At 46.3% G+C, this 25321-nt stretch overlaps 1 protein-coding gene across 1 annotated transcript in view; it reads left to right on the forward strand.

The window, feature by feature from the left end:
- Window positions 1-17023: 17023 nt before the first annotated feature.
- Window positions 17024-25321, forward strand: part of RNF169 (ring finger protein 169) — an 83210-nt gene continuing 74912 nt past the window's right edge. Inside the window, exon 1 of the mRNA XM_056116428.1 lies at window positions 17024-17396. Coding sequence (XP_055972403.1) covers window positions 17024-17396 — 373 coding nt within the window. The remainder of the gene's footprint in view (window positions 17397-25321) is intronic.

Consider the following 25321-nt stretch of genomic DNA (forward strand, 5'->3'; position numbering starts at 1 on the left):
GAATCACATCCAGTAATTAACAAACCTCCATTTTCTTGGGTTTTCCCCAAGAAATGTCTTAGAGACACAAGATGTTCTCTTTCAGTGAAAATTCTGGATACTGTTTTTTTCTTAAATAAAAGTTTTTCTGGGTTAGGGGAAAAGTTACTTTGCCCTCTAACTAGAGTTCCTGGCTGTGTGTAAATACAGAATAAAACTGTGGACATTTGTAGCAAAATGGTGAACTTAGAAATAAAAATGATTCATAGAAACCTTTTCTAGGTGTTCTCAAGATTAATTAATATGAAATCACTGTTCAGCTAGTCTACAGACATGATGTATTTTGGGGGGAGCCACATCTAGCATTAGTCAGGAACTATGGAAACATTTGTTCAACTAGTTTGCAGACAGATCTGATACTCCTGGTGTGGTGCTTGGGGGTTTCTCTCTCTCTCTCTCTCTCTCTCTCTCTCTCTCTCTCTCTCTCTGTCTCTCTCTGTCTCTCTTTCTGTTTCTCTCATACCCTCATACCTGGCGGTGCTCAGGAGTCACTCCTGGCAAACCCAGAGGACCATATGGGATGCGGGCATTGAACCCAAGACCGTTGCATGGCTGCATGCCAGGCAAACACCCCACCCGCTGTACTATCATTCCGGCCCCAAACATGTTCTTTTTGGTAGTGCCAGAGATTGAACGCAGGGCATCAAACGTACAAGGCACGTGTTCTACTTCTGAGCAACATCCCAGGCTTTAAATCTCGATCACAATATTTTGAGAGAAGAGGGGTATTGAGCCTCACTCAATGGTGATCAGGGATCTATCCCTGACTCTGTGCTCAGGAGTGACCCCTGATGATGCTTGAGGAATCATATGTGGTGATGCCAGGGATCTGAACCAGAATAGGCAGGATGCAAGGCAAACATCTTAACACCTCTACCATTTCTCTGCCCCTTTGATCAGAATCTTTTTTTTTTTTAATGAGAAGGTGGGGACACAGCCTGTGATGCGCAGGGCTTATGGGATCTGTGCTCAGGGATCACTCCTGGTGGGACTCCTGCACTCAGGTATCACTTCTGGTGTGCTCAGGGATCACTTCTGGTAGGACTCTGGTGCACTTCTGGTGCACTCCTGGTGGGGCACCTATGTGGTGCCAGGAATCAAACTTGTGTGTCAGCTGCAGACAAGCAAGTGTTCTACCTGCTATACTATCACTCTGGCCCTTGCCTCACAATTCTAAATCGACTTTCAGCTGGACATGGCCAGTCACTGGGAAATATGCAATGAGTGATAAAGTTTTACAAGTCTGGAAAAGATTCACATTGTGGTCAGTTGTCTATATCAGTATAGAGTTTTCTAGTTCCCCTCCCCAATGCTGATTTATAAGTCTTCATTTCTATTATAAATCAGATATGATTTTAAAGGGAAAAAAGGCATTTACATTTCTTCTAAGTCATTGGTGAAAGAACTTTCTACAGGGCTGACTGGGAGGGCAGGCTGGGTTTTGCATTCACCAGTGTGTTTCCAGAGCTTGGCCAAGGTCCCCTCTACATGAGATACAGAGTATCTCATTGCTGCATGAATGAATGAGGACCTCAGGGATTGGAAATGACATTATTCTTTGGCGGGAGGGCTGTCAGCATCCTTCTTGCCTTTGGCTTTAATTGATGAATGACATAGAACTCTTGCGCGTTTGTCTTATGTAGGATTGCTCTTGAAGATGTTAATCGTCGATTGCCTCGAGCAGGCCCCAGTAACGTCTCTTTCATCCTAGCCCTGAGATTATATTCACGGCTCTTTAGGAGAATGAGACCCATCATTGTTACTGGTATTTGGCATATTTGGTAGGCCACGGGGAGTTTGCCAGACTCTGCCCTGTGGGCAGGCTACATTCGATAGCCTGCAAGTTTGTCCAAAGTAGGAATGAGATAATAAGATGTCATAAAGAAAAGTTCTGATACGATGTCGCGCAGCCGCAAATGCGGCCGCACGGTTCCAGGATCTAGATTTTATAGTCTCTGAGTCTTGGCCGCTGATGGGATTACACGGCGCCAGGGGGCCAGGTGGTGGGTGTGACCCCCGCCTACTGGAATTTGGAGGATCTGGGTGGAAGATGCTCGACTCCAATTCGAGTAGGCTTGGAGGTCTCGGCCCCGGAACCTGCGTGGCTTTGTCCCTCTGCCAGTACCTTCATGTGTGCGGAGAGTGGTCTCAGCATGGTGGTGGCTGGTCCTGGAGGTCTCCGGCTGCCGTAGCCCTGGCCGGGGCGGGGAGGAAAGCTCGACCCGCTCCCCTCCAAGGGACTCCGGGAAGGAACACCCAGGCGCGGGGGCAGAGACTGCACTGTTCTCGTCCGGGATCTGGATTTTTTAGAGACTATAAAATCCAGATCTCTTGAAGATGACTGTCCATATATTCTTGGATTTTCTTATTAAAGGAAGGAGACTTGATAGCTTCTTCCTAAAATCTCATGGGGTGGAGGGAAGGGGAAAAAAATTACTCTTTTTCCCAATGCAATTTGTCGTGCATAGTTTGTGCAACCCTTGCTGGTGGCCCTTCCAGGCAGCTTGCTCAGTAGCTTTCCAAGGCAGCCATTGCACTGTTGGACAGCTCTGGCAGGAAGGGCTTGAACTGAAACCTGATTCTCTGGGACTCCCTACAGGCTGCTAGCTCTGCCTCCAGTGCTAAGCAGAACTGGGATCTCTGGAGAACCCTTCTTACTCTCTTCCCTAGGCTACACTGTCTCTTTCTCTGCACAGTCCCTAGGTTACACTGTCTCTTTCTCTGCACATTTCTTCCACTTCTTCCTGCTCCGACACACCTGCCAAACTCATTTTCCCCAAAGTCACAGGCAGGCTTACCACCAGTATCCTACCCAACAGTTATCACTCGCTGATCCTGTGCAGACATCCAGCGAGATGCAGGGACACAGAGAAGAACCAAATCAGACTTGGATGCTGCAGCTCAGATTCTCCCTGCATTTCCAGTTAGATGATCTCTCCCAAGGCTCCAAATTTATCACATTGTTGTCAAAGGAATGTGCCACCTCCTAAGGCAGTTCATTGAGAGTACAGTTGAGAGTACCTAGTGTCTTTCCTAACCACCAGCACATGGGTTTGTTCATAACAGCAACTAAATAAAAGTTTGTTGAATAGGAATTGGAGTGATCGTACATCAGGCAGGGCGCTTGCCTTGCCCATGGCTGACCCGAGTTTGATCCCCAGCATCCCATATGGTCCCCTGAGCACCATATTCCTGAGTGCAGAACCTGGAGTAACTCCTGAGCATTTAAAGGTGTGTCCCCTCACCACAAGAAAGTTTATTGAATAATATCCTTGTTCCTCCCACTAGTCCTCTATGACATGTTATTTGTGGCTGAAAGACCTTCCATCTGGGCTGCAGCTTACTTGGTTATGTGAAGTCAGCATCACAATAAGAATCAGAGAGTCCTGTGTTACGGAAAAACCGTTGGCTATTTAATTCCATCAGGAAGATTCTAAAAGCAGATTCATCATAAGAGTTAGTGGAAGAGTACTAAACCACCTCTCCAGAAGAAAACTAAAGCCCTGCCTGGTTTATACGGCTGCCAATGTCCTTGGTGTAAATGCTCCCACCACCACCAATTTCAAGCCACCAATGGGATCATCACCCACTGTAGAGTTGAGAGGAGAAGCACATTGTATTTCCATCAGACAGTTATAACACATACAATGTCCAGGCATGGACTATAAAATGTAGCAAAATAATTAGGCGATGCATTTAAATGTTTAAAATGTAAGATGACCTTTCAAGTATATATAATTTAATGTTCAGTAATGATTGTACTTCACAGTCAGCATACAGAGTTCTTGGAAATGGACACTCTGCTCTCCTGAGCCACCAATAGCATACTGCCTTTACTTGGTGATGTTCTGCAAACGGTGAATAAATGGACTCTTTCTAGTTGGGCCCAAATCAGATATATGAGGAGGAAAGATTTATATAAAGGATCTGCCCATGTGAATTTATTTGTAAAGAGAACAATCCCACTCCACACCCACCCTTCAACCTGGTCGGAGTTACTCATCCATGGAGCAAATATTTATTTGAAACCTACTGTTATTTTAGGACGAGTGTGTCTGGATCTAGATAGTGTGCTTAGAGTTGGCCTAAATGAATGTTTGCAGAATGAACGTGAGGCTCCATATTTGCTGGAGTTTTGACATGGTTATGCGGCTGTTTCTAAGTCTTTTTTTGAAGTTTCTTTTTCCCTCCCTCAATGAGTCCCCTTTTCTCAGAATGGCCTGTACAATGGGGGAGGGGGTGTCTGGAAACCTCAGGAAATGAAGCGGGGGGGGGGGGCATAGCACTTCATTTCAAAGAGGCTTCATGAAGGGCACAGGGGGTGACCAGGTGTATTTAGTGGAAGACAGTGAGTGGGGACATCCTCCATCCAGCTACTGTCTTGATACTGACAAGAGGTTTCCTCTTCTGCAGATGTCATGAGATCTTCACAAACGCTGCCTCAGGGATGTCTTCCCAAAGTTTGTGAAGATGTAAGCAGGATGCCGGAAAACATTACCTTAGAGCCTTGAGCTCACAGCCAGATGGGATCCGGCACTGTATCTGCTCCCCAAAAGGGTAGCTATGAAAAGCCCGCCAAATTGTACTTTTAAAATGTAAACTAGGTCATGTCATTTTCTTGCTTAAAACCTCCCAACTGTGCTTTAGATAAAGTTTAGACTGTGACACTTTATAAACCCACCCATGACTTAGCTTCCCTACCCTGAAACTTCTGATTTGCTCAATGGCCTTTTGTTCTCTCCCTCAGTCCGGAAGCTGCCTGGACCCTCTGCGGGGTTTCTCCTGCCTGACTCCCTGTTGCTGCAAATGCCACATTTTTAGGCATCCCTGGCCCAACTAATCGAACATACATTCCTTTTAGTAATTTTCTATCATCTTGCCTTGCTTGTGCCTTCTGTCACTTGTCATCCTGCAAGAAGTATTTTTCTACTTGCATATATCTGCCTCTTTGGTGCATATGAGCACTTAGTGGCATCCTAAATCTGCGTCATTGATCGCTCTAAGTTCCTAGCTCCTGGAGACATAGCCTTACACAGAACAGAGGCTTACTGAACTCACATTGTTTAATACTTGGAAATAAGTGAGCAGAAACTTGCTGGGATTATCTGCTCTGTGTGAGGTGCAGATGCCAGATCTTAAATACTAAATTCTTGGAAATAGACCATCTTAGAATTTTTATCACTTGTTCTTTCTATCTTTTGGGTTGTTTGTCTTTGGGTCACACCTGGAGATGCTCAGAGGTTACTCCTGGCTCTGCACTCAGGAATCACTCCTGGATACCAGGGATTGAACCCGAATCAGCAGCACACAAGGCAAACGCCCTTCCTGCTATACTGTCACTCTGGCCTCGACCTTAAGTAATTGCCACACACCTCAGTGCCTTCTGCCACACGTAGATACTTACTGCTTGTTAGATGAATGACTGGGCTTCAAATTTTCTTTCTAGTCTTATTTTCTACTTCCTGCCCACACACCAAATCACAAAAAAACTCTTCCCCTGCTCTCCAGACAATTCTCGCCCATCACACCATGCCTTCTTTTCTCTTTCTTGACTTATTCTGCTACCCCTTTGACCTCTAGTCTCCTTTGATGAGTTCTCTTTCTTCCTTTAGGATCTAGTCCCCACCACCCCACTATCTCGACTTTTCTTTCCCTTGGATATTGTGGTGGTAACTGAGGGCTACACACTTGGTTGTGGCTTCCTGGAGACCTCACACTTGCTTAAGTGCCAGGATCACGAATGGTCCCGTGCCCTCCAAGGTGGGTGTTCTACCCTGGAGACATGCCTGAGTCAAATGACCCAATTTTGTATCCCATCCGGCTCATTAGTTACTTCTTCTTCTGTGCTTCCCTATCACTTCGTCGATGTTTCTGTGAAAAATGCAACTCTGGAACTGGCTGTAAATTCACATCTTACTCCTAGATGGGGAGCTCCTTGAGGGCAAGGGAGATTAATTTTCATCTCTGTGATCTCAGGTACCGTTGGCTGGTCGGCCACATGGAAGTTTCCAATACTTGCTGAGCTCCTCCATCTGGTATCAAGGATAGGTTTCTGCAGAACCATGTGCTTGGGCCAGAGATATACGTCGCTGGTCAAAATATGCTCCCTGCTCCCCAAGGATTTACGACCTCTCTGGAGAGCCAAGTTCTTCTCACAGGAAAAAATATTAAAACCAGCGTACAAAAGACACTGATATTTAAATATACTAGCATGATATAAAATCCAGTCATGGAGGAGGGTTATATTAAATGAGACAGAAGAACGCTTGGTGAGGTGGAGCATGTGTAGGACTGGAGTGAGAGAAAAAGGCTTTGTTTCTGGTTCTGACTTACTTCACGACCTTGACACATTCTCTTTTTTGGAGCTTGGTTTTCTATTCTGTAAACGAAGATGTCTGACTTCAAAGAAGCCTCAAATTTCTGAAGCCAATTTCTCCTCAGACATTCTGAGGTGGAAACACCAGGGAAGAGGCTGGGCAGAGCTCAGTAGTCTCAGTTTGCCCCCTGCTGGTCTCTCAGCGACACCACAGTCCGAGGAGATGTGACCGGAGGCTTTGCCCCTGAAGGAAGTCTCAGAACTGGTCACCAGAGACTGTTCTAGAGGAGAACCACTCAGGCTTCTCTTTGTCCCTGGTTGGTTGGGATAGAATTCCATCATTCCATCTGGATTCTTTTGGGATGAAGGGACTTGGGAGGGGTCCAGCCAAACCCATCTTTTATGTTTGTTTCTTGCCAATGATCTTGGTCTTTCAGAGACTATTTCGTGGTTCTCCAACTTTCCCCCTGCCTCACCACAGTGCTCCTTTCTGAGGCAAAGTCTTCATTCTGGCCAGTGTGTAATAATCTGTTTATGCATTTATGACAAAATAGAGCTTCTCTCCTCTGCAGTCTCCTCCATTCTCTCTCTCCCTTTCCCTCACTCCCTCCACCCTCCCCCCTTCTGGGAGCACTTGATACAGAAGAAGTAAAGACGTGGAAAGGATTTCTTTGGTAAAATGGATAAAAAGAGAGGATTTGCCAGACTAGTATGTGTGGCTGACCTGTCAAAGGAGAGAAAATGAGCAGAGAAAGTTCGTCATTTAGGATTTCACTTTGAAGTGGGGCTGGAGAGAGTAATTTACTCATCACTTAATCACTTAATCACTTAACTTCCAGTTAGTCGTCGATTTGCTCGAGCGGGAGCCAGTAACATCTCCATTTGTCCCTGTCGCGTGCCAGTGTAGCCCAATGGCATCTGTTCACTCTGGGAACATGAAGAGCGTCAAACTGATCGTTCATGATCTTGATGAAGAAGTCTGACCATCTGGTAGGTGGGTGGCCACGCGGTCTTTTGACATCCCGTGGGATCCAGTCGGTAACAACTCTAGTCCAGCGGTCGTCTTTAAATCTCATTACGTGACCAGCCCATCTGATTTTTGACACCTTGGCAAAGGAGACAGCGTCCCTGATTCTTGATCGTCAACAGATGTCGGAACTCCGGATTCTTTCTCTCATTTGAGTGAAACGTGATATTCCAAGCATAGCTCTTTCAATTCCTCTTTGGGAGACCCAAATAGCATTCTCATCCTGTTTACGTAGGGCCCAGGTCTCTGAGGCATATGTTAATGCAGGAAGAACAGTGGAATCAAAGAGATGTGCCCGGAGCCAGAAATTCTTCGTCCTCTTAGCTATTTCTTTGACGTTCTTGAAGGCGTTCCAAGCCGCTCTCTTCCTCCTGCGCAGCTCGGGTGCCAGATCATTTGTCATGTTGACTTCTCGACCTAGGTACACATAGCTGTTGCATTCGGAGATGGTCGTTCCATTGAGAGCGAATGGGGCATCAGGAACGAGGCTGTTTCTCATAAACATTGTCTTCGTAAGATTCAGCTTTCCACACTTCGTAAGATTCACCTTTCCACACTCATGGTCAAAGTCGGCCAGCATTTGTGCCACTTGGCTGATGTTTGGTGTTATTAAAACAATGTCATCAGCAAAGCGGAGGTGGTGTAGTTGCTGACCATCTATCTTCACTCCCATTCCTTCCCATTCCAGTCGTCGCATGATGTTCTCGAGGGTGGCACAAGTCGAACCCCTCTCTTGACATCAATGATTACTTCTTTGTAGAATGGCGAGATCCTGGTAGTGAATCCGTGATACAGCTCACGGAGGATCTTGATGTATTGGGCTTGAATGCCCTGATTGGCTAGGGCTTCAATGACCGCTTCCGTCTCAACAGAATCAAAGGCCTTCTTTAAATCAATGAACGTTAAACAGAGCTGCATCTTGAACTCCCAAGAAACCTCAATGAGCTTGGTTATCGTGTGAATATGGTCGATGGTGCTGAATCCTTTGCGGAACCCGGCTTGCTCGCATGGTTGTCCTTCATCTAGTGTTCTGCCAATCCTATTTAGGATGATTCGAGTGAACAACTTGTAGATGACAGACAATAGGCAGATCGGGCGATAGTTGCCAATGTCATGGATGTCTCCCTTCTTGAACAGTAGTATGGTCCTGCTGGTTTTCCATTGGGACAGAACCTTGCATTCAGACAGGTAGCGTGTGAAGAGCCGAGCCAGTGTATTGATGAGTACTGACGGCAGGTTCTTCAGGTGTTCAGGTCTGACCTTGTCTGGGCCAAGTGCTGTTCATTTCTTTACTGACGAAATGGTGTGTCAGATTTCGGAAGGGAGAATGTTGGGAACGACATATTCATCCTGTGGAATTTGGTATGTCGGCAAGTGAACATGGCTATCGAAGAGATTTGTGTAGAAGTCATGGGTAATCTTCTCCATTGCCGTTCTGGAGGATGTGATGGATCCATCAGGATGTCGGAGGGCAGTCATCTTGGTCTTGTAGTTGGCAAAGGACAGGCGGGCATTACGAATACTTTTCCCGGCTTCTGCAGTATCTACCAGTACTTCTGCTCTTCTCTCTTTGAGGTCTTCCTTGATCGTATCTCTGCACTGCTTTTCGAGCTCGGATGTTAGCTTGAGGTTGCCTGAGGCATGCGCCAAACCACGTTGGCGAATAAGCTCAAGAGTTTTTGAAGACAGGCGTTTTTTTGTGGCTATCTCTCTCTTGACATTCCTTGCACAATCATGGAGGTGCTGAACCAGTCGATCGTATTCCTCGTCAATGTTGTCAACAATGGCATCTTCCCATGTTGCCGCAATAGTGCCAAAGAGCTCCCAGTTGGTGGTCGTTCTGGGAGTTCTCTTTTTAAACTTTGCAGCCCTTTCTTCCCGCTCTGTGAAGTAGAATTTTGCACGAAGGAGACGGTGGTCCGATCCCGTTCGGAATTTTGGGACAACAGCGACATCGGTCAGGCAAAACCGTCGATTGAATATGATGTGGTCTATTTCGTTGTGGAATCGTCCACCAGGAGACTCCCATGTCCATCGTTTAGATTCTGCCTTCTGGAACTGTGAGTTACCATGAATGGTCTTGGTCGACATGATGAACTCAGACAGTCTCTCACCCTGTTCGTTCCATTCTAGGCCATGGGTCCCGATGTGAAGTTCTTCAGCTGATCTTCTCGGTCCTATCTTGGCATTAAAATCACCCACAATGATCTTGTAGAAGGTGTGGTCTTCTACATAGAACTTCTCCAGCTCCATGTAGAACTTCTCGATTTCTCTTTCATCATAATGAGATGTTGGTGCGTAGACAAGAAGATAGAAATTGCCGGCAGTGAGTCACATCTATTCAAATGTAAACGTTCTATTCAGGTTGTTAGGCATTCGAATGAATCAATGCTCATGGCCAAGTTTGTGTTGACAAGGACACCGACACCTTTGTTAGGCATTCGAATGAATCAATGCTCATGGCCAAGTTTGTGTTGACAAGGACACCGACACCTCCGATACCTCTTTTATCGCATGTTCCGAGGAACAATTCTTCGACATTTACTCATATATTCCCTTATTCTCTATATTGAACACATAGGATTTCTTCAAGTCACCCATATTACCTATAATGGGGGGGTCTGAAGCAATAGTACAGTGGGTAGGGTGTTTGCCATGCACGCGGCCAACCCGAGTTCGATCCCCAGCATCCCATATGGTCCCCCGATCACCACCAGGAGTAATTCCTGAGTGCAGAGCCAGGAGTAACCCCTGTGCATTGGTGGGTGTGACCCAAAAAGCCTTAAAAAAAAAAGAAAAGATAAAGGAGTGGAGGAGGGAAGGAGGAATAAATCAAAGAGACAATTGGTTGCTTAGAATCTTCAGTCAGAGCCTAAGAAGAAAGGAGAGCTTGTGAATTCACTTCTTTTATTCCTCCCTTAAAGGACTGATTTTTTTGTAAACAGAATTCACCCTTCTCCCATACTGTTTTGTCCTTTGAACCTTGCTAAATAAACTATATTCATTTCACTGCATCAGGAATGTACCAAGTATTCCACGTCATTCCTTCAAGTCCACCCAAACTGATTCTGCACCTGGATTTCACCTGCTTGTTCACTGCTGAACTCTCAGCATTTCCATTATCCTGCCCTGAGTAAGTGCTCAAATGCAGGTTCCCCGCATTTTCTGAAAGTACCGTTCCTCTGAAACCTGTTGTAAGTTGAAATGGCAATAAAATAAGGAAGCAATTACCATGAATTTATGAGCATTTGTTAATACTTCTCAATTAACCTTTGTACTAACAAGTAGCATATGAAACGTTAAAACAGCATTAACATAAAGCAAAAGCAGGTATGGTATAAATAGTGCATGATTTATGTAAACTAAATGCTGGGAAGGAGCTTGGTGGTTCCCCTACCTCTAGCCTGGCCACTGCAAAATCAACCCTGAACACTCTATAAAACAGTTGCCATTTACTCTCCATTGTAAAATCAAAAGTCTTCTGGCTTCTAATTAGTGGGGGGAAAGTACTAATTAGACCTTTCATAAAAGCAAAGATGCCAAGGCATACCATGAACCAAGAGAGGTAGGGGATAACAATTTGTTGAATAGAGAATTGCTCACTGTACTATGTTTTCTCCATTGTTATCTCAACTGCGAGGGAGTAGAAGGTTGCTTTAGTTTTATGCGTCACCATTGATGTATAAGATTTTGAATTAGCCTCATAAATACATAGGCATTGTAACATTTCCTTGGTTCAAGTATCAAATATTTTTTTTTTAGATTTTTTTTTATTAGTGAAACACCATGAGGTACAGTTGTAGATTTACAATTTTTTGTGCTTGGGTTTCGATTATACAATAATCAGATACCCATCCCTCCACCAGTGCCCATTTTCCACCACCATGGATAATATCCCCCCACCCCCATCCCCCCATCCCCCCCTGCCGCTGTGGCAGGGTAATCCCCTGTGTTCTCTCTCTCCTTTTGGGTGTTGTGGTCTGCAAAAGAGGCATTGAGTGGCAAACATGTTCAGTCCATAGTCTACTTTCGACATGCATCTCCCCTCCTGGGAGGATCCTCCAAACACCCTTTATTTGGTGCTCCCTTCTCTATCTGAACTGCCCTTTCCTCTAGGATACCCGGCTGGTCTCTAGGTTATGGAGTAATCCTCCTGGTGCTGATCTCAGCTATTCTTGGGTATTAATCTCATATTTTGTTACTTTATATCCCCCAGATGAATGCAATCTTTCTATGTCTATCCCTCTCTTTCTGACTCATTTCGCTTAGCATGATACTTTCCATATTGTACCACTTGTATGTAAATTTTATGACTTCATCTTTTCTAACTGCTACATAGTACTCCATTGTGTAGATGTACCAAAGTTTCTTTAACCAGTCATCTGTTCTTGGGCACTCAGGTTTCTTCCAGTTTCTGGCTATTGTAAAGAGTGCTGCAATGAACAAACAAGTGCAGATGTCACTTCGACTATACATTTTTGCCTCTCTGGGTTATATTCCCAGGAGTGGTATTGCTGGGTCAAATGGGAGCTCAATTTCTAATTTTTTGAGAATCGTCCATCAAATATCAAATATTTTAACGGTCCCTCAATGTTCAAGTTTTATTCATCTTGTAAAATGAAGATAATCTGGGCACGGAGTGATACTACAGTGGGTAGGGCATTTGCCTTGCACATGGCCAACCCAGGTTCAATTCCTGGTATCCCATATGTCCCCCATGGACCATCAGGAATGATTCCCGAGTGCAGAGCCAGGAGTAACCCTTGAGCATCGTTGGGTGTGACCCCCCCCCCCCGTCACCAAAAGAAAAAAATAAAAATAAATAAAGATACCCCTCTCACACGATCACTTTATTTTGTATTTTTTATTTTTAGGTACTTGGCTCACATCCAGCATTACTTAGGGATTACTTTTGGCTCTCTACTCGGGAATTACTTCTGGCAATGGTCAGAGACCATACGGGATACCTAGGATCAAAACCAGGTCAGGGGCGTACAAAGCAAGTAAGTGTCTCACCTGCTGTACCATCACCCCGGTCCCATCATGGGGTTACTTTAGATGGAAGAAAAGAGGATACATTAGTGCTGGGCGTGTGACACATAATAGCTCAATACATTCAGTTTCATTTTTTCTCCACTTTTCTAGCTTCATGTTCAACCCAACACTCTTGTTCCAGCAAGATCAATTCCACAAGAATCCTGAATGCAAACAGCAGAATGTTTTTGTGTTTGCAGGATTATTCTCCCCAAAGCCAACCTGGAAACTTTGACTCCTCCTTCAAAAGGAAGCAGGATGGGCCAGAGCGATAGTTCAGCAGGTAGGGCGCTTGCCTTGCACACGGCCAACCTGGGTTCGATCCCTGGAACCCTGTATGGTCCCGAGCAACTCCAGGAGTGATTCCTGTGTGCAGAACTCCTGAGCACTGTGACACCTGCCCTGTTTGCCTTCTGGGCTCTCTGCTTCCACAACACCATGTCTATAACACAGTCAAAGAGTTTGTAACTCTAATTCATTCCCTTTCCTGTTGTAATCGTCTATGCTTTCACCGTTCTCTTAGGTTGTGACTGAGGCAAGGGTCAGAGGCCAAGTCTTATTTGTTTTTTTGAATGGCGGGGAAGGGGCTTGAGGGTCCCAGGAAGAGACCTCCTAACTTTGTAAAAAGATCTACTTTGGGGGTGGAGCCTTCCTCTGAGCACTTTGGTGCAAACAAGAGAAATGATGAGAAAGTTTTCAAAAGGGGGGAGTTTACTGAAATGATACAGAGAGAGTTGACAGGAAAGAGGGAGAGTTGGACATAGAAAATGGGTTGGCGTTGAGGAAGATCAAGCGGAAGGTGCTGCAAGGAGGTCTGCACCCCGGAAATAATCTGGATGGGGTGGGAGTGATAGATAGTACAGTAGAAGGGCATTTGCCTTGCATGCGGCCAGTCAGGTTCTATCCTGGCATCCCATATGGTCCTCTGAGCTCACCAAGAGTGATCCCTGAATACAGAGCCAGGAGTAACCCTGAGCTCTGCTGCATGTGCCTCTAAATAAAAAATAAATATCAAACTACTAAAAAAAGAAAGGAAGAAACAATCTGGCGTGGCTGGGTTAGGGTCAGTAACTATCCCCTTGCACCTCTGCTGGAGGACGTTGGAGTTGGACCCCTGCAATCTTCTCTGATCCTGTCCATAGGTCTTTGTCTTTCCATGAGGATTTGAAGCTGAGACTAACCGGGTCAAGTTCCTCTGTCCTGCTTCGAGTGGGTAAGGAGAAGAGCAGCTCCTTCCTGCTTCCTTCGTCCTTCCCCCACCTCATTCCTTCTGCAGAGGATGGGAGCATTGTGATCCTAAACTAAACTTTAGAATCCTCTACATTTCTCATTTTCCCCACATAGTCACTAATGCTCCAGGTTTGTCCCTGTTACTTAGTAAGATTTCATTGGTAAAAGCACAAAGTAAAGAAGAGATTGGAAAGTGGGCGTCTACTAGAATATTGACACTGGAAGAGACCTTTAAATTTATTAGTAGTGTTTTTTACCTCATGGTGTTATTTATGGATAGCATTTAAATAGTGCGCATCCAGACAGCTTACCCTTAGTTGGGGTTCAGTAGAACTGCAGTGGGATTTTTTTGGTAGTTTTTTTTTTTTAAATTGAGACTTTTTGGTTTACAATGATTTCTCACGCACATAATTCCAACACCATGTCCATCACCAGTTTAGCCTCTTACTGTTCAAAAACCTCAAGGTCCTTCCCTTCCAATGTCCCCACGCCCCAGCTCAATTATGTGGATCAGTTCTCCCATTATGTTGCCTTTGGACCTTTGTTGTTACCTTACTATGTATCCTTTAAGTCCCATAAATCATTCTGCACTTATCCCTTTCCTTCTGACTTTACTCAGCTTGATGTCCTCTAGTTCCATCCAACTTGTTGCAAATTGCATGATTTTGTTCTTTCTTAAAACAGAATGCATAGTATTCCACAATTTCTTGATTCATTTGTCTTTAGTTGGACGTTTGGGTAAGTAATCTCCACATACTGGCTATTATACTAAGTGACTTAGTGCTGTGATGGATGTAGGTGTGCATATATCCTTTTGAGTTAATGTTTTTGTGTTTGGGGATACATGCCAGGAAGGTATCACTACATCATAAGGTAGTCCTATTCTTATTTTTTGAGAGATCTCCATATTGCTTTTCATAAAGGCTGAACCAGATGACATTCCCATGAGGTGGGATTTTGGCCTGTATGTGATGGCCTACGACTGCATCTGTGTGTGTGTGTGTGTGTGTGTGTGTGTGTGTGTCTTTCTGTGAGGCATGTCACAGGTTGAAAATGCTGCATTTCATTGCCTTTGACTTAATGATGAAGAAGGGGATGAAAAGTAGTATAGGGGTTAGGCACTTGCCTTGCATGCAAATAACCAGGGTTTCATCCTTTGGTATTGCATATGGTCCCCTAAGCACTGCCAAGAGTGACCCTTGAGCACAGATCCAGGAGTAGCTTAAGCACCGTTGGCGTGGTCCAACCTTCCTTCCCCCTCAACGAGAAAACCAATGCCCAGAGAGAAGCTACCAACTTGGAATCACATGGCAGATTAATGAAAGGGGGGAAGGGGCAATGACCAATCACAGATTTCTTGTCTTTTGGTCAAGTTTTCTCATAATAGAAAATTTGTTTTTATCCAAGAAAGCATGCTACATTTATGTAGGTTCATTCCTCCCACACTAAACAGACTTCAAACCAAGATCGCCAACATTTCAAGGGTGAACAGCAAAAATCAGCTCCTTTTCTCCTGCTCTTCTTTCTCTTTCTTCCCATACTCTTCCTCCCACCTTGGATTTATTTACCACCAGCACAGGCGCTAATTTCTTTTCCAGGCAATTCCAGGATTGGTGAAAATTCCAGGGCCTTTGCTGCCTTTCATTACATTATATTTATACTTTACACTTCGTAGACAACACGAATTCCTTCCTATATAGATTTTTCCAACAGGAAATGCCATTTAATGCTTTCCTGTCTCAAATCCATCTCCGTACAGAAAAGCAAAGGATGGGAGAATAGCTATAATTAAGCCATCTATCAAAGGTGAGAAGTTTGCCTCTTCCCACCCACACACACACTAGGTACCCCATTCCTGGGCTGGCACACGACCCCCTCCCGCATGCAGTGGTGAGAGGGTTTGAACTCCCAGTCTCACATTTTTTTTTCTTTTTGGGTCACACCCGGCGATGCTCAGGGGTTACTCCTGGCTTTGCACTCGGGAATCAACTCCTGGCGGTGCTGGGGGGACCATATGGGATGCTGGGAATCGAATCCGGGTCGGCTGCGTGCAAGGCAAACGCCCTACCCCCTGTGCTATTGCTCCAGCCCCATCTCACAATTTCTTAACCCAACAAGTGCTTTTTTCTGATCCCTCCCCCTCACCACCAGGTAAGAGACTTTTTCCCAGAGCCTCTTCATCCAGGAAGTGAGAAGGTATCAATCAAAGCTGGAGCAACTAAACCTTGGGATGCCATGGCCAGAACGGTCCTTTAGGAAGCTACTTGAACAGCTGTGGGGGCACCGTGGGAGGGAGACAGTCTTTCCAAATCACTGCGCTCACCCAGCTCAGAGATGATGCGCTGGATGGCTGGATGCGGCGGCCTTGGGGGTGGCATATGGAGGAGACCCGCGAGAACAGAGCCCTGGTGGTGGGGACAGGAAGTAGCAGGAGGTGTGGGGCAGTGATCACATCTGGAATTTGAGGAACTGGGAGGATCAGATTTTTCCGTGGATGAGGGAAATGAGAAGAAGAGCTGGTCTCAAAGGAGGGTGGAAAACAGTGACTTCAGTTTTGTTCCTGCGGAATGCAGATATTTACATCGGGCAGCTGAATAAGCAGGGCTGGGAGGTCTGGGCTGTAAATATCACTTGGGGAGTTTCAGCTGGGGTGGGGGTAGCTTGGGGGAGCAGGCCAAGTAAGAAGGGCTTAGAGGAGCACTCACAAGCCCTCGACAAAGGGTCGGGGTAGGGCTCTAGGAAGAGGCCGAAGAGCCCAGAGAATGAAACAAACAAGCAAGCAAGCAAGCAAGCAAACAACAACAACAACAACAAAACCCAGGAAAAAACGATTTGGCCAGCGAAGAGAGGAGAGTTTCAGGAAGGGATGTGGAGTGGGAGGATATGGAGATGAGATGATAATGGAGGAGAAGCTGTTATTTTTGGCAGTAGTTGCTGGTCACAGCGAGCCAAGCCTCGCTCTCCAGAATGCAAGCACTCGGGTCTGGGTCTGGATCATTCATTCGCACGCCCACCTCCCTGCCAACCTCCCCCGACCCCGACCCCCCGTCACGTCAACCTCAGCGGTCGGGGATATCTGCCAGAGTGCTAACTGCGTCGCGAAGTTCAGAATCGCGCAGCAGTTCCAAACGAATCGCCCCCGCTCCCCACCCGGTTTGCTTCGACGAGGGGAACTGCAGAGAGCGGCGGCGGCGGCCCACGACCAGCCCCCTCCGAAGGCCGCGTTCCATAGTAATGAGGCGTCCCTCCCCGCCAATCAGCGGCGGGCAGAGCGCGGGCCGGGGCGCGCGCGGCCCCGCCCCCTCATGCATATGCAGCGCGGCGCCCCGCCCCCGCCCTCCCGCCGCCCCCGCCCCTCGGTTGGCACGGGAAGCAAGATGGCGGCGGCGGGCCCGAGTACGCGCGGCTGTGCGGCGGCGGCGGCGCTGGGGCGGCGGCGCCGGCGCGGCCGCTGGGACGAGGCGGCGGCGGCCCCGAGCGGGGCGTCGCCGCGGCCCGAGGAGCCGGGCTGCGCCGGCTGCCGCGGGAGCCCGCGGGGCGCGGCGGCCCTGCCGTGCGGCCACTCGCTGTGCCGGGGCTGCGCCCAGCGCGCCGCCGCCGCCGCCGCCGCGGGCCCGGGCTGCCCGCGCTGCCGCCGTCGGGCCCGCCGCGACGGCCAGGCCGAGGCGCGGGCCGAGCGCGCCGCCGCCGCCGCCGCCGCCGCGGGGCCCGGGCCGGAGCAGGAGCCGCGCGCCGCGCCCGCCGAGCCAGGTGCGGCGTCCCCCGTCCCCGCGGGGGCCCGGCGGGGGGAGGCGGGGCCCGGGGCCGCCCGCGCCTTACGTAAGTCCGAAGTTTGCAGGCGGCGTGGCAGTCCCCGGACAAGTTGGGGGCGCGCGGGGCTGGGCCGGGGAGGGGGGCGCGCGCGGCCCGGGTGGATTTCGAGGTCTGTTTTGCAAGGAAGGGGGCGGTTGCGGGGCCGGGGGGTGGTTAGCGGGGAGCATCGGAGGAAGGGCTCGGCTTTCGGGTATTTTGGGGGTTAGAAGTGGGGCGGAGCGGCGGGGGGGGTGGTCGCGGGGCCGGGCGAGCTCTCCGGGGGGCGGGGGGCTGCACCCGGGCTGGGCTGGGCCGGGCCGGGCGGGGCGGGGCGGGGCGGGGCGGGACGGGCTGGAGTGGGGTGCGGAGCGAGCGAGCGAGGAGAGTGGGTGGGGAGGAGCTCACGTGTCGGTTGGTGCCGAAATCGTGGAAAATACCTGCTGAGCGCCGAGCCCGGTCCCTGGCGGGGAAGCAGCCCGTGCCAGGTGTTTGCCCCGAGCGCGTTGCGGGTCGTGCACTCCTGTAGCGCCCGACAGCGACGAGTGGAAGAGCAAAGGCAAAACCAACCAAACAAACAAGGCCACCCCTGGACGGGGTCTGAAAGTTGCGGACGGGCGGGAGTGGGAGTGGGAGTGGGAGGTGGGGGCTGCGGCCCGCTCCGCTGCTTTCTCCTCGCGGCAATTAAAAGTCTCTTGCAGAACCGTTGCCTTCAACTTCTTTGCTTCGCTCCCCTCCTGCAGCCTGGCCTCGCCTCGCCACCCTGCTGGTGGGCTTTGACAGAGGACCTGGCCCGTGGGGGGGTGGGTGGGTGGGGACACAAAACAAAACTGACCTCTAATGGGTGGGTGTGTGGGGGGGAATGCACTTGATAAGGGGCTGTCACTCCAGGGACAGCTCCGGGGAGAAAAGTGCTGACCCAAGAGGAGATTTCCAAGAAGTGACCTGGGAGGGCTGTCTGTGTGCGCCCTGGTTCTTGCCTGTCGCTCGGGAAGACGGGGCATTGACTGTGTCTGGGTTTGGATTCTGCAGACCCTGCTACTTCTAAGGAACTGTCTGTGCCTCCGCGTCGTGCTCACCGAGAATCTTATTCTTTCCCCCCCTTTGTCTCTTGTCTTCCTCTCTTTGGTTTTGGGGCCACACCCGGCGGTGCTCAGGGCTTACTCCTGGCAGTGCCCTCACTCCTGGTGGGCTTGGGGGAACCATATGGGCTACAGGGATTGAACCCGGGTCAGCGGCGTGCAAGGCAAGTGCCCTACCATGGCCTCGGCCCCGTTTACAGCATTCTTACAGATAGGGGCTGTCATTGGGGGGAACGGGGCGCCTCCCTGGAGGTGCTCTGGGGGTGCCCTGCGGTACCCAGCCGGCCCGCTAGGCGGCAGGCGACACTGGGGCGGCCGCGGGTGCCCGGGATCAAACCCCAAGGCGCTAAGCGCGTGCCTTGACCCCCTATATTTGCCTGGTACTAATTTGTTTAGATTGGCGCGGGGTCACGCCTGGCTGTGTTGAGGGATCCTGGCAGTGCTCAGGGGACCCTAGACGGGGTCCGGAATCTAAGCAGGCTTGGTTCGTGCAAGGCAAGCGCTTTCACCGCTGTACTCTCTCACCTGCCCGCCCTCCTGCTTGGCTTAATGACTTGTGTGAGCTCTTTCCTTAAGGAAGTTTGATATGAAGTGTGCGTGTGTGTGTGTGTGTGTGTGTGTGAGAGAGAGAGAGAGAAGAGAGATTGGGGTCAGGGAGAGACAACCCCCCCTGCGGTGGACGGCTTGACTGGCAGGTGCAAGGCCCTGAGCTTGGTCCTCCGAACTGATCTACCCAGCACGCCCCCCCCCAGCCCCCCTAGCACCACCCCCTGTGGCCCAAGTGGCTGGCGAGCCGCCCCAGCAGAACTGAGCTCCACTAGGGCTTTGCCCCTGAATTGAGTAGTATCTGTGACTAAGGAAAATGACATGAAATGAGATTCCAAATTAGCGTCCGCCACGTCACCAGATACATTTTAGTTTGTAAAATGAGGACCACAAGGAAAGTTATTTCCTCTGAAACGTACTTGTGGAATCTTGCTTAAATCAAAGATTTATAGAGTTTGGGAATTATCTTCTGGCTTCGGCAGGTGTCTGAGCTCATTCTTTGAAGTGGTATATTGTATTTTTTGTTTAAAATGGTAATGGGCAGTGTGCTCATATGATTCCGACAAAAATGTCAGAAAGTGTGCAGCGAAAAGTTCCCCCTAGTTCTTTTCGTATTTCTTACTCCCATCAAAGTTTTTTTTTTTATGCTTATACACGAACATTTGAGTATTTTATTTTTGATCTTACACAGAAGGTTGGTTATTCTACACTGCTCTGTACCTTGTTTTATATAACAATTACATGCAAGAAGTCTTTTCTTATCCTTACATAGATTTCACTACTTATAGTTGCAATAAATTTCATTGAATGTATATAGACTAATTAACCATATATTATTGGATAGTAAAATTATTTACAGTTTGGAGCTATTATAAATGATTGCTTATAAAATCATTAAGTGCCATATGTGTGTATATATATCATTATATACTATTTTAATGGAGAAGTGACTTGTAGATTTCACCAGACTCTCAAAGAGTTGCAAAAAAAGAGGAGGCTGAGAGATAGTACAGCAGAGAGCTTGCCCGAACATGGCCGACCCTGGTTCAATCTCTAGCACCCCATACGGTCCCCCAAGCACTGCCAGGAGTGATTCCCGAATGCTGAGCCAGGATAATCCCTGAGCACTACTGGGTGCCGCCCCAAAACAAAAACAACAAGAACAAAAAATATTAATCACTGTTTTAATCTACATCACTCATTGTACAGGAGAGAAGCAGAACAGAGACCAGGAGCCAGAGACAGACTGCAGTGGGTAGGGCACTTGCTCTGGAATCAGCCCACCTGGATTTGATCCCCAGCACCATACTGGTTTCCCTGTCTCTGCTAGGAGTGATCCCTGAGCACAGGGCCAGGAGTAAGCTCTATTTGGGGGTTGGGTGGCCCCCAAGTAAAACAGAAGGGAGAGGTCAGCTAGAGTTTATGTGTTACTAGCAGATAAGTGGGATGAAAGGATAACCCATTAAGAAAGGCTAAAACATCTAAAACATCGCCTTATTCACTCTTTTTTTGTTTTGCTTTTTGGGTCACACCCAGCGATGCACAGGGGTTACTCCTGGCTCTGCACTCAAGAATTATTCCTGGCAGTGCTCAGGGGACCATATCGGATGCTGGGAATCGAAACTGGGTTGGCCGCGTGCAAAGCAAATGCATTACCCACTGTGCTATTGCTCCAGCCCCAGCCTTATTCACTCTTAAGAGTACATGATGGCTTTTAGTAAAAAACTAGAACAGTTTTATATACATTTACTTGTGCTCTTTCAAATGAAACATTAGAATTTGTAATTTTAGCTGTGTTCGTAAATGCCTTGCTTAATGTTCCTTTAACAGAATTCCATGGATAAATTAGATTTGTTTTACAATACCAGAGATAAAATTTTGTAGTAAATACGATGGAGTTTAAATGAACTTATTGCAATTAAAACTTTTTAAAAAGTTTATTCAAATTTCATTACTATTCAAGAATTAAATAACCTAGGAAAGGAAAACCACAGGAGTTTGTTAAAGGTTTTGGTCATACTCTTGGCATTTTTGTTCTTTACCAACTGTTGGCAAGCTTTAAAACATTTAGACATTTAGGGGCTGGAGAGATAGCACAGCGGGTAGGGCATTTGCCTTGCATGCGGCCAATCTGGGTTTGATTCCCAGCATCCCATGTGGTCCCTTGAGCACCGCCAGGAGTAACTCCTGAGTGCAGAGCCAGGACTAAACCCCTGTGCATCGCTGGGTGTGACCCAGAAAAGCAAAAAATAAAAAAGAATTTAGAACTTTATTGAATGTGTGAAATACTTGAATTTTCTCTGCATTGTCAATTTACTTGTGGATACGTCATTAGTTGTTCTTGTTTAAGAAGTCATTTTGTGTAAAGGCTAAGTCTGTTATCTTTTCATGATGAACTCAGATTTCAGCTTTATGTTCTTTGAGGATCTGTGGTTCATTGTGTATGTGTTCCTTATTACACGTGTACATCTCCAACAGGATTTAGCAAGTAGGTAATGAGAGTCCACTCTGTATATTCCTCTGTGCTGGGTCCTTGGAGACATAAACGAAATATTCAAAGGTATTGCTTCTTTAAGCTTAAAAATCTGGATACCATATTAGACCTGCTGATTGTATGGTATTTTAAATGTAAAGAAATTCCTCATTCATTGATTTTGAAAAATATTTTTACCATGTGGATGTAAGAAGTTATATTTACAACTAAGCAGCTAAGTCTCAGATTAACTGATGAATATTAGTTCATTTAGTTCATTCTTTAGAAAAGAGAACGTAGTTTTTAGAAAAGAGAATCATCATTCTAAACTATACTGCCTTTAAACTTGAAACCAAGATCATTTTAGAATACTTCTTTTCTAAAGAAATGTGAGAAGAGGGTGATGTGATTATAAGTTGGCAATCAAAACACTTTGTAGTGTTAAAAATATATTTCAAAATTGAATAGATAGGACTCAGTGTAGAGTACATACTTCACATGTGTGACATCCTGGGTTTGATCCTTGGCACTGAAAAGAAAATAAGGAAAAAATATTGAAGTCTCATCATCTCAACTTCCCTGTTCAGTTAAGATTGACACATAGATTTAAAAAATTTCCTCTTTCCATGAAAAGCAAGTGGTTCTGGTTTATTACGCAGCTGGCAGACAATGCTTGCTACGTGTGTGCATCCTGAATTGCAATTAGGGCCGATAAATAATGAAGCCATGTGATCTTAGTATGAAGGGATAGGAATTCCCCTCCTTAGAATTTGTTTCAAAATGTCTAAAATGACTCAACCTTTTATCTTGAGTGACACATATTCCAGAACTTGAGAGTGTTATACAGGAACTGCTGTGTTGTGCTAATGCAGGAAACATTTGCCTTGTGCCTGTGGTTTTGTTTTTAACTTTTTTTTGGAGGAGGGTGGAGTTGGTGGGTGTGTGCTGGGATTGAACATAGGCCCTCAGACATTACATAAGAGTAACACTTTGTAGAACTGAGCTACATCCTAGGGGTGTGTGTGTGTGTGTGTGTGTGTGTGTGTGTGTACGCGAATTTAACTCAGGATGAGATGACCTCATCTTGTATTCTTTTTATTCTTTCTTTTTATTTTTTGAACCTCATCTTATATTCCAGCAATGAAACATCAGTTACCATAGCTCAACCCTGTAGAGTTCAACTTAAGCAGCAGTGTTTGTTTTTCTTTATATTTTCACTCTGATCTATAGTTAATCTCAGAATAATTGTTTACCTTGTGTTCATTCATATCTAAGTTTGCTTGAGTCTAGGCTCTACGGTATTTATCAGATTTCATTCTAGTGTTTGGGGCACACGTTATGTAAGATAATGTAATAAAAATGATAGCCTAGAGCTGGTTCCTGCTCTTTAAGATCCCATAGTCTGATTTGGGAAATAGCTTTTCAGATAACAATGCAAAATGGATGTGAGGTAAAGGCATAATGGTAGGAGAGTCTAGGATTGGGGCAATTGATCGTTGGGAGGAAATGTAGGGGAAACATTTGAACTGTATACTGGAAAAAAAGAAGTGGAAGTTTTCGAGTCGAGGGAGGAGGAGATGGCCATTCCAGGCAGAAGAACCAGCGTGGATAAAGCATGAGGTTTCTTGGCATACTTAGGGACTGTCAAGAAGTTAAATATAGATGGGTTATGGGACTGGAATGGAAAGAGATTGCAGAAGTTGGATCATGAACGACATTGTATGTCATGCTAGAAGAATTTGAGAGTTTATAGACAGTGGAGAGTGTCTGTCTTAAAGATTTTATTTGTTTTTGGGTGACACCAGTGATGCTTAGGGCTTACCTCCTGACTTTCTGCTCAGAAATCACTTCTAGTGGTACTTGGGGGAACGTAAGAGTTGTCCATGTACAAGGCAAGCACCCTAGCTGTTGCACTGTCTCCCCAGGCCCTGTCTTAAAGATTCTTAAGTAGTGGATGACATTGCCATGTGGTGATTATCAGAGAGAATATTGATTGGAATCTGTAGGCAAGCTGTGAATAGAAGCTGGAGGAAGGGAGACTTGTTGGCATACTATTTTAATGCAGGCAAGAGAAAAAGAGGGACTGGACTAAAGTGACTGGGGTATTTCCTTCTGCCATTCATTAATTTACTAACAAATTGAGGGACTTCTGTGAGCTAGGGAATGGAAATACAACATAAGTAAACCATGTTTTTGTCTCAGAGTGTAGTTGGAAAGATTGATAAACATGCAACAAAAATGTATAATAAATGCAATAATAATCATAAGATCCAGTTGTAGAAGGAAATATGGTATAAATAGTGCAGGTTAGTAGAACAGGATCAGGAGACAAATTACCTGAATCGAATTCCAGTTTTGCCGTTAGTAGCCGTGTATCGTTGACCACATTTAACTATCGTTTAACTTGTATTTCATTTCAGAAGTAGGGATAATAAGGATCACAAAATCATAAGATTTTGGTTAAGACCAATGAGTTATAATGCCTGACATATAATAACATCATTTATAAACTCAGTGTTAGCTGCTTTCAAAGACCAGACCCTACGCCAGCTCACATGGGTTAGGAATGGCTTTGGCGAAGGATACTTGCTCAAAAGTATTCAGTGGGTGGACCATGTTGCACTATTTCTCTGGCTCCATCCCCTGGTGATTGTAATATAAAAATGGAGCTACAACCTGGTGATGCTGCAGCCACTTGAAGAAACAGAAAGTACACCCAAGAGACACTCTCATACTTTATACTACAAGGGATTCGTAAAGAAAGAAGAAGCCATCTGAGATGAACCTATCATTAAAAACGACAGTGTTTATTAGCAGGAGGAATAGAAGACCTGAGGCTAGTAAAATGACAGCTTGAAAGAGAATTTAACTGAGTATATTTTAAGTGAGTATATTTTAAGTCATTAAAGGATGGACCTTCCAAGAAAGACATGAAACAAGCACTTCTGAAAAAAAAATCTTGCTGAAAAATGTAGTTTGTGAAATTTGAGGAAAAGCTCAGTAAATAAGTAATAGTTATAGAGATAAAGAGGAAAGTCTGGGAATCAGATATGTGGAGATGTCTAAGATGAGTAAGATGACAGAGAGGTAACAGGAAATAAAGGACTGATGAGAAGACCGATTTTTTTTTTTTTTTTTTTTGCTTTTTGGGTCACACCTGGCAATGCACAGGGGTTACTTCTGGCTCTGCACTCAGGAATTACTCCAGGCGGTGCTCAGGGGACCATATGGGATGCTGGGAATTGAACCTGGGTCGGCCGCGTGCAAGGCAAACGCCCTACCTGCTGTGCTATCACTCCAGCCCCAAAGGCCAAATTTTTAACAGTAATTCCAGAAGGAGAAACAGAATGAGGGATTTGAAGATGATGGAATCTGAAGAGATGGTATGTCCAGAATTATTTGGAATTAGTTAAAAAAAAATAACAAGAATTCTAAAGTGTAAGACTCAGAAGGTCTGGTGGAATTAAATAGAACAAGATGGAACCCCTCTCTACCCCCAAACCTCCGTCTAAAATACACTTCAGTAAAACTGCAGAACATCAAAGACACTTTAAAGACAGCAGAAAAGAGAGAAGGGAGCAAACCATCAGACAGAGAGCAGATGTCACTTCATCAACCAGAGGCCTAAGGAAAATAGAGTATCTTCCAAGTGTTGAAAGAGATTCGAATTTCATATTCAGTTCAAGGATTCAAAGTTGAGGACAGGATCAAATATAAATATTTTCAGACAAAAAATAAGAATTGACTGCTTATTGAAGAACCATTCTGAAAACTGTACTTCAGAA

Source organism: Sorex fumeus, unplaced genomic scaffold (genome assembly GCF_029834395.1).
Source record: "Sorex fumeus unplaced genomic scaffold, SorFum_2.1 ptg000030l, whole genome shotgun sequence".
In the NCBI taxonomy this organism is placed as follows: Eukaryota; Metazoa; Chordata; class Mammalia; order Eulipotyphla; family Soricidae; genus Sorex; species Sorex fumeus.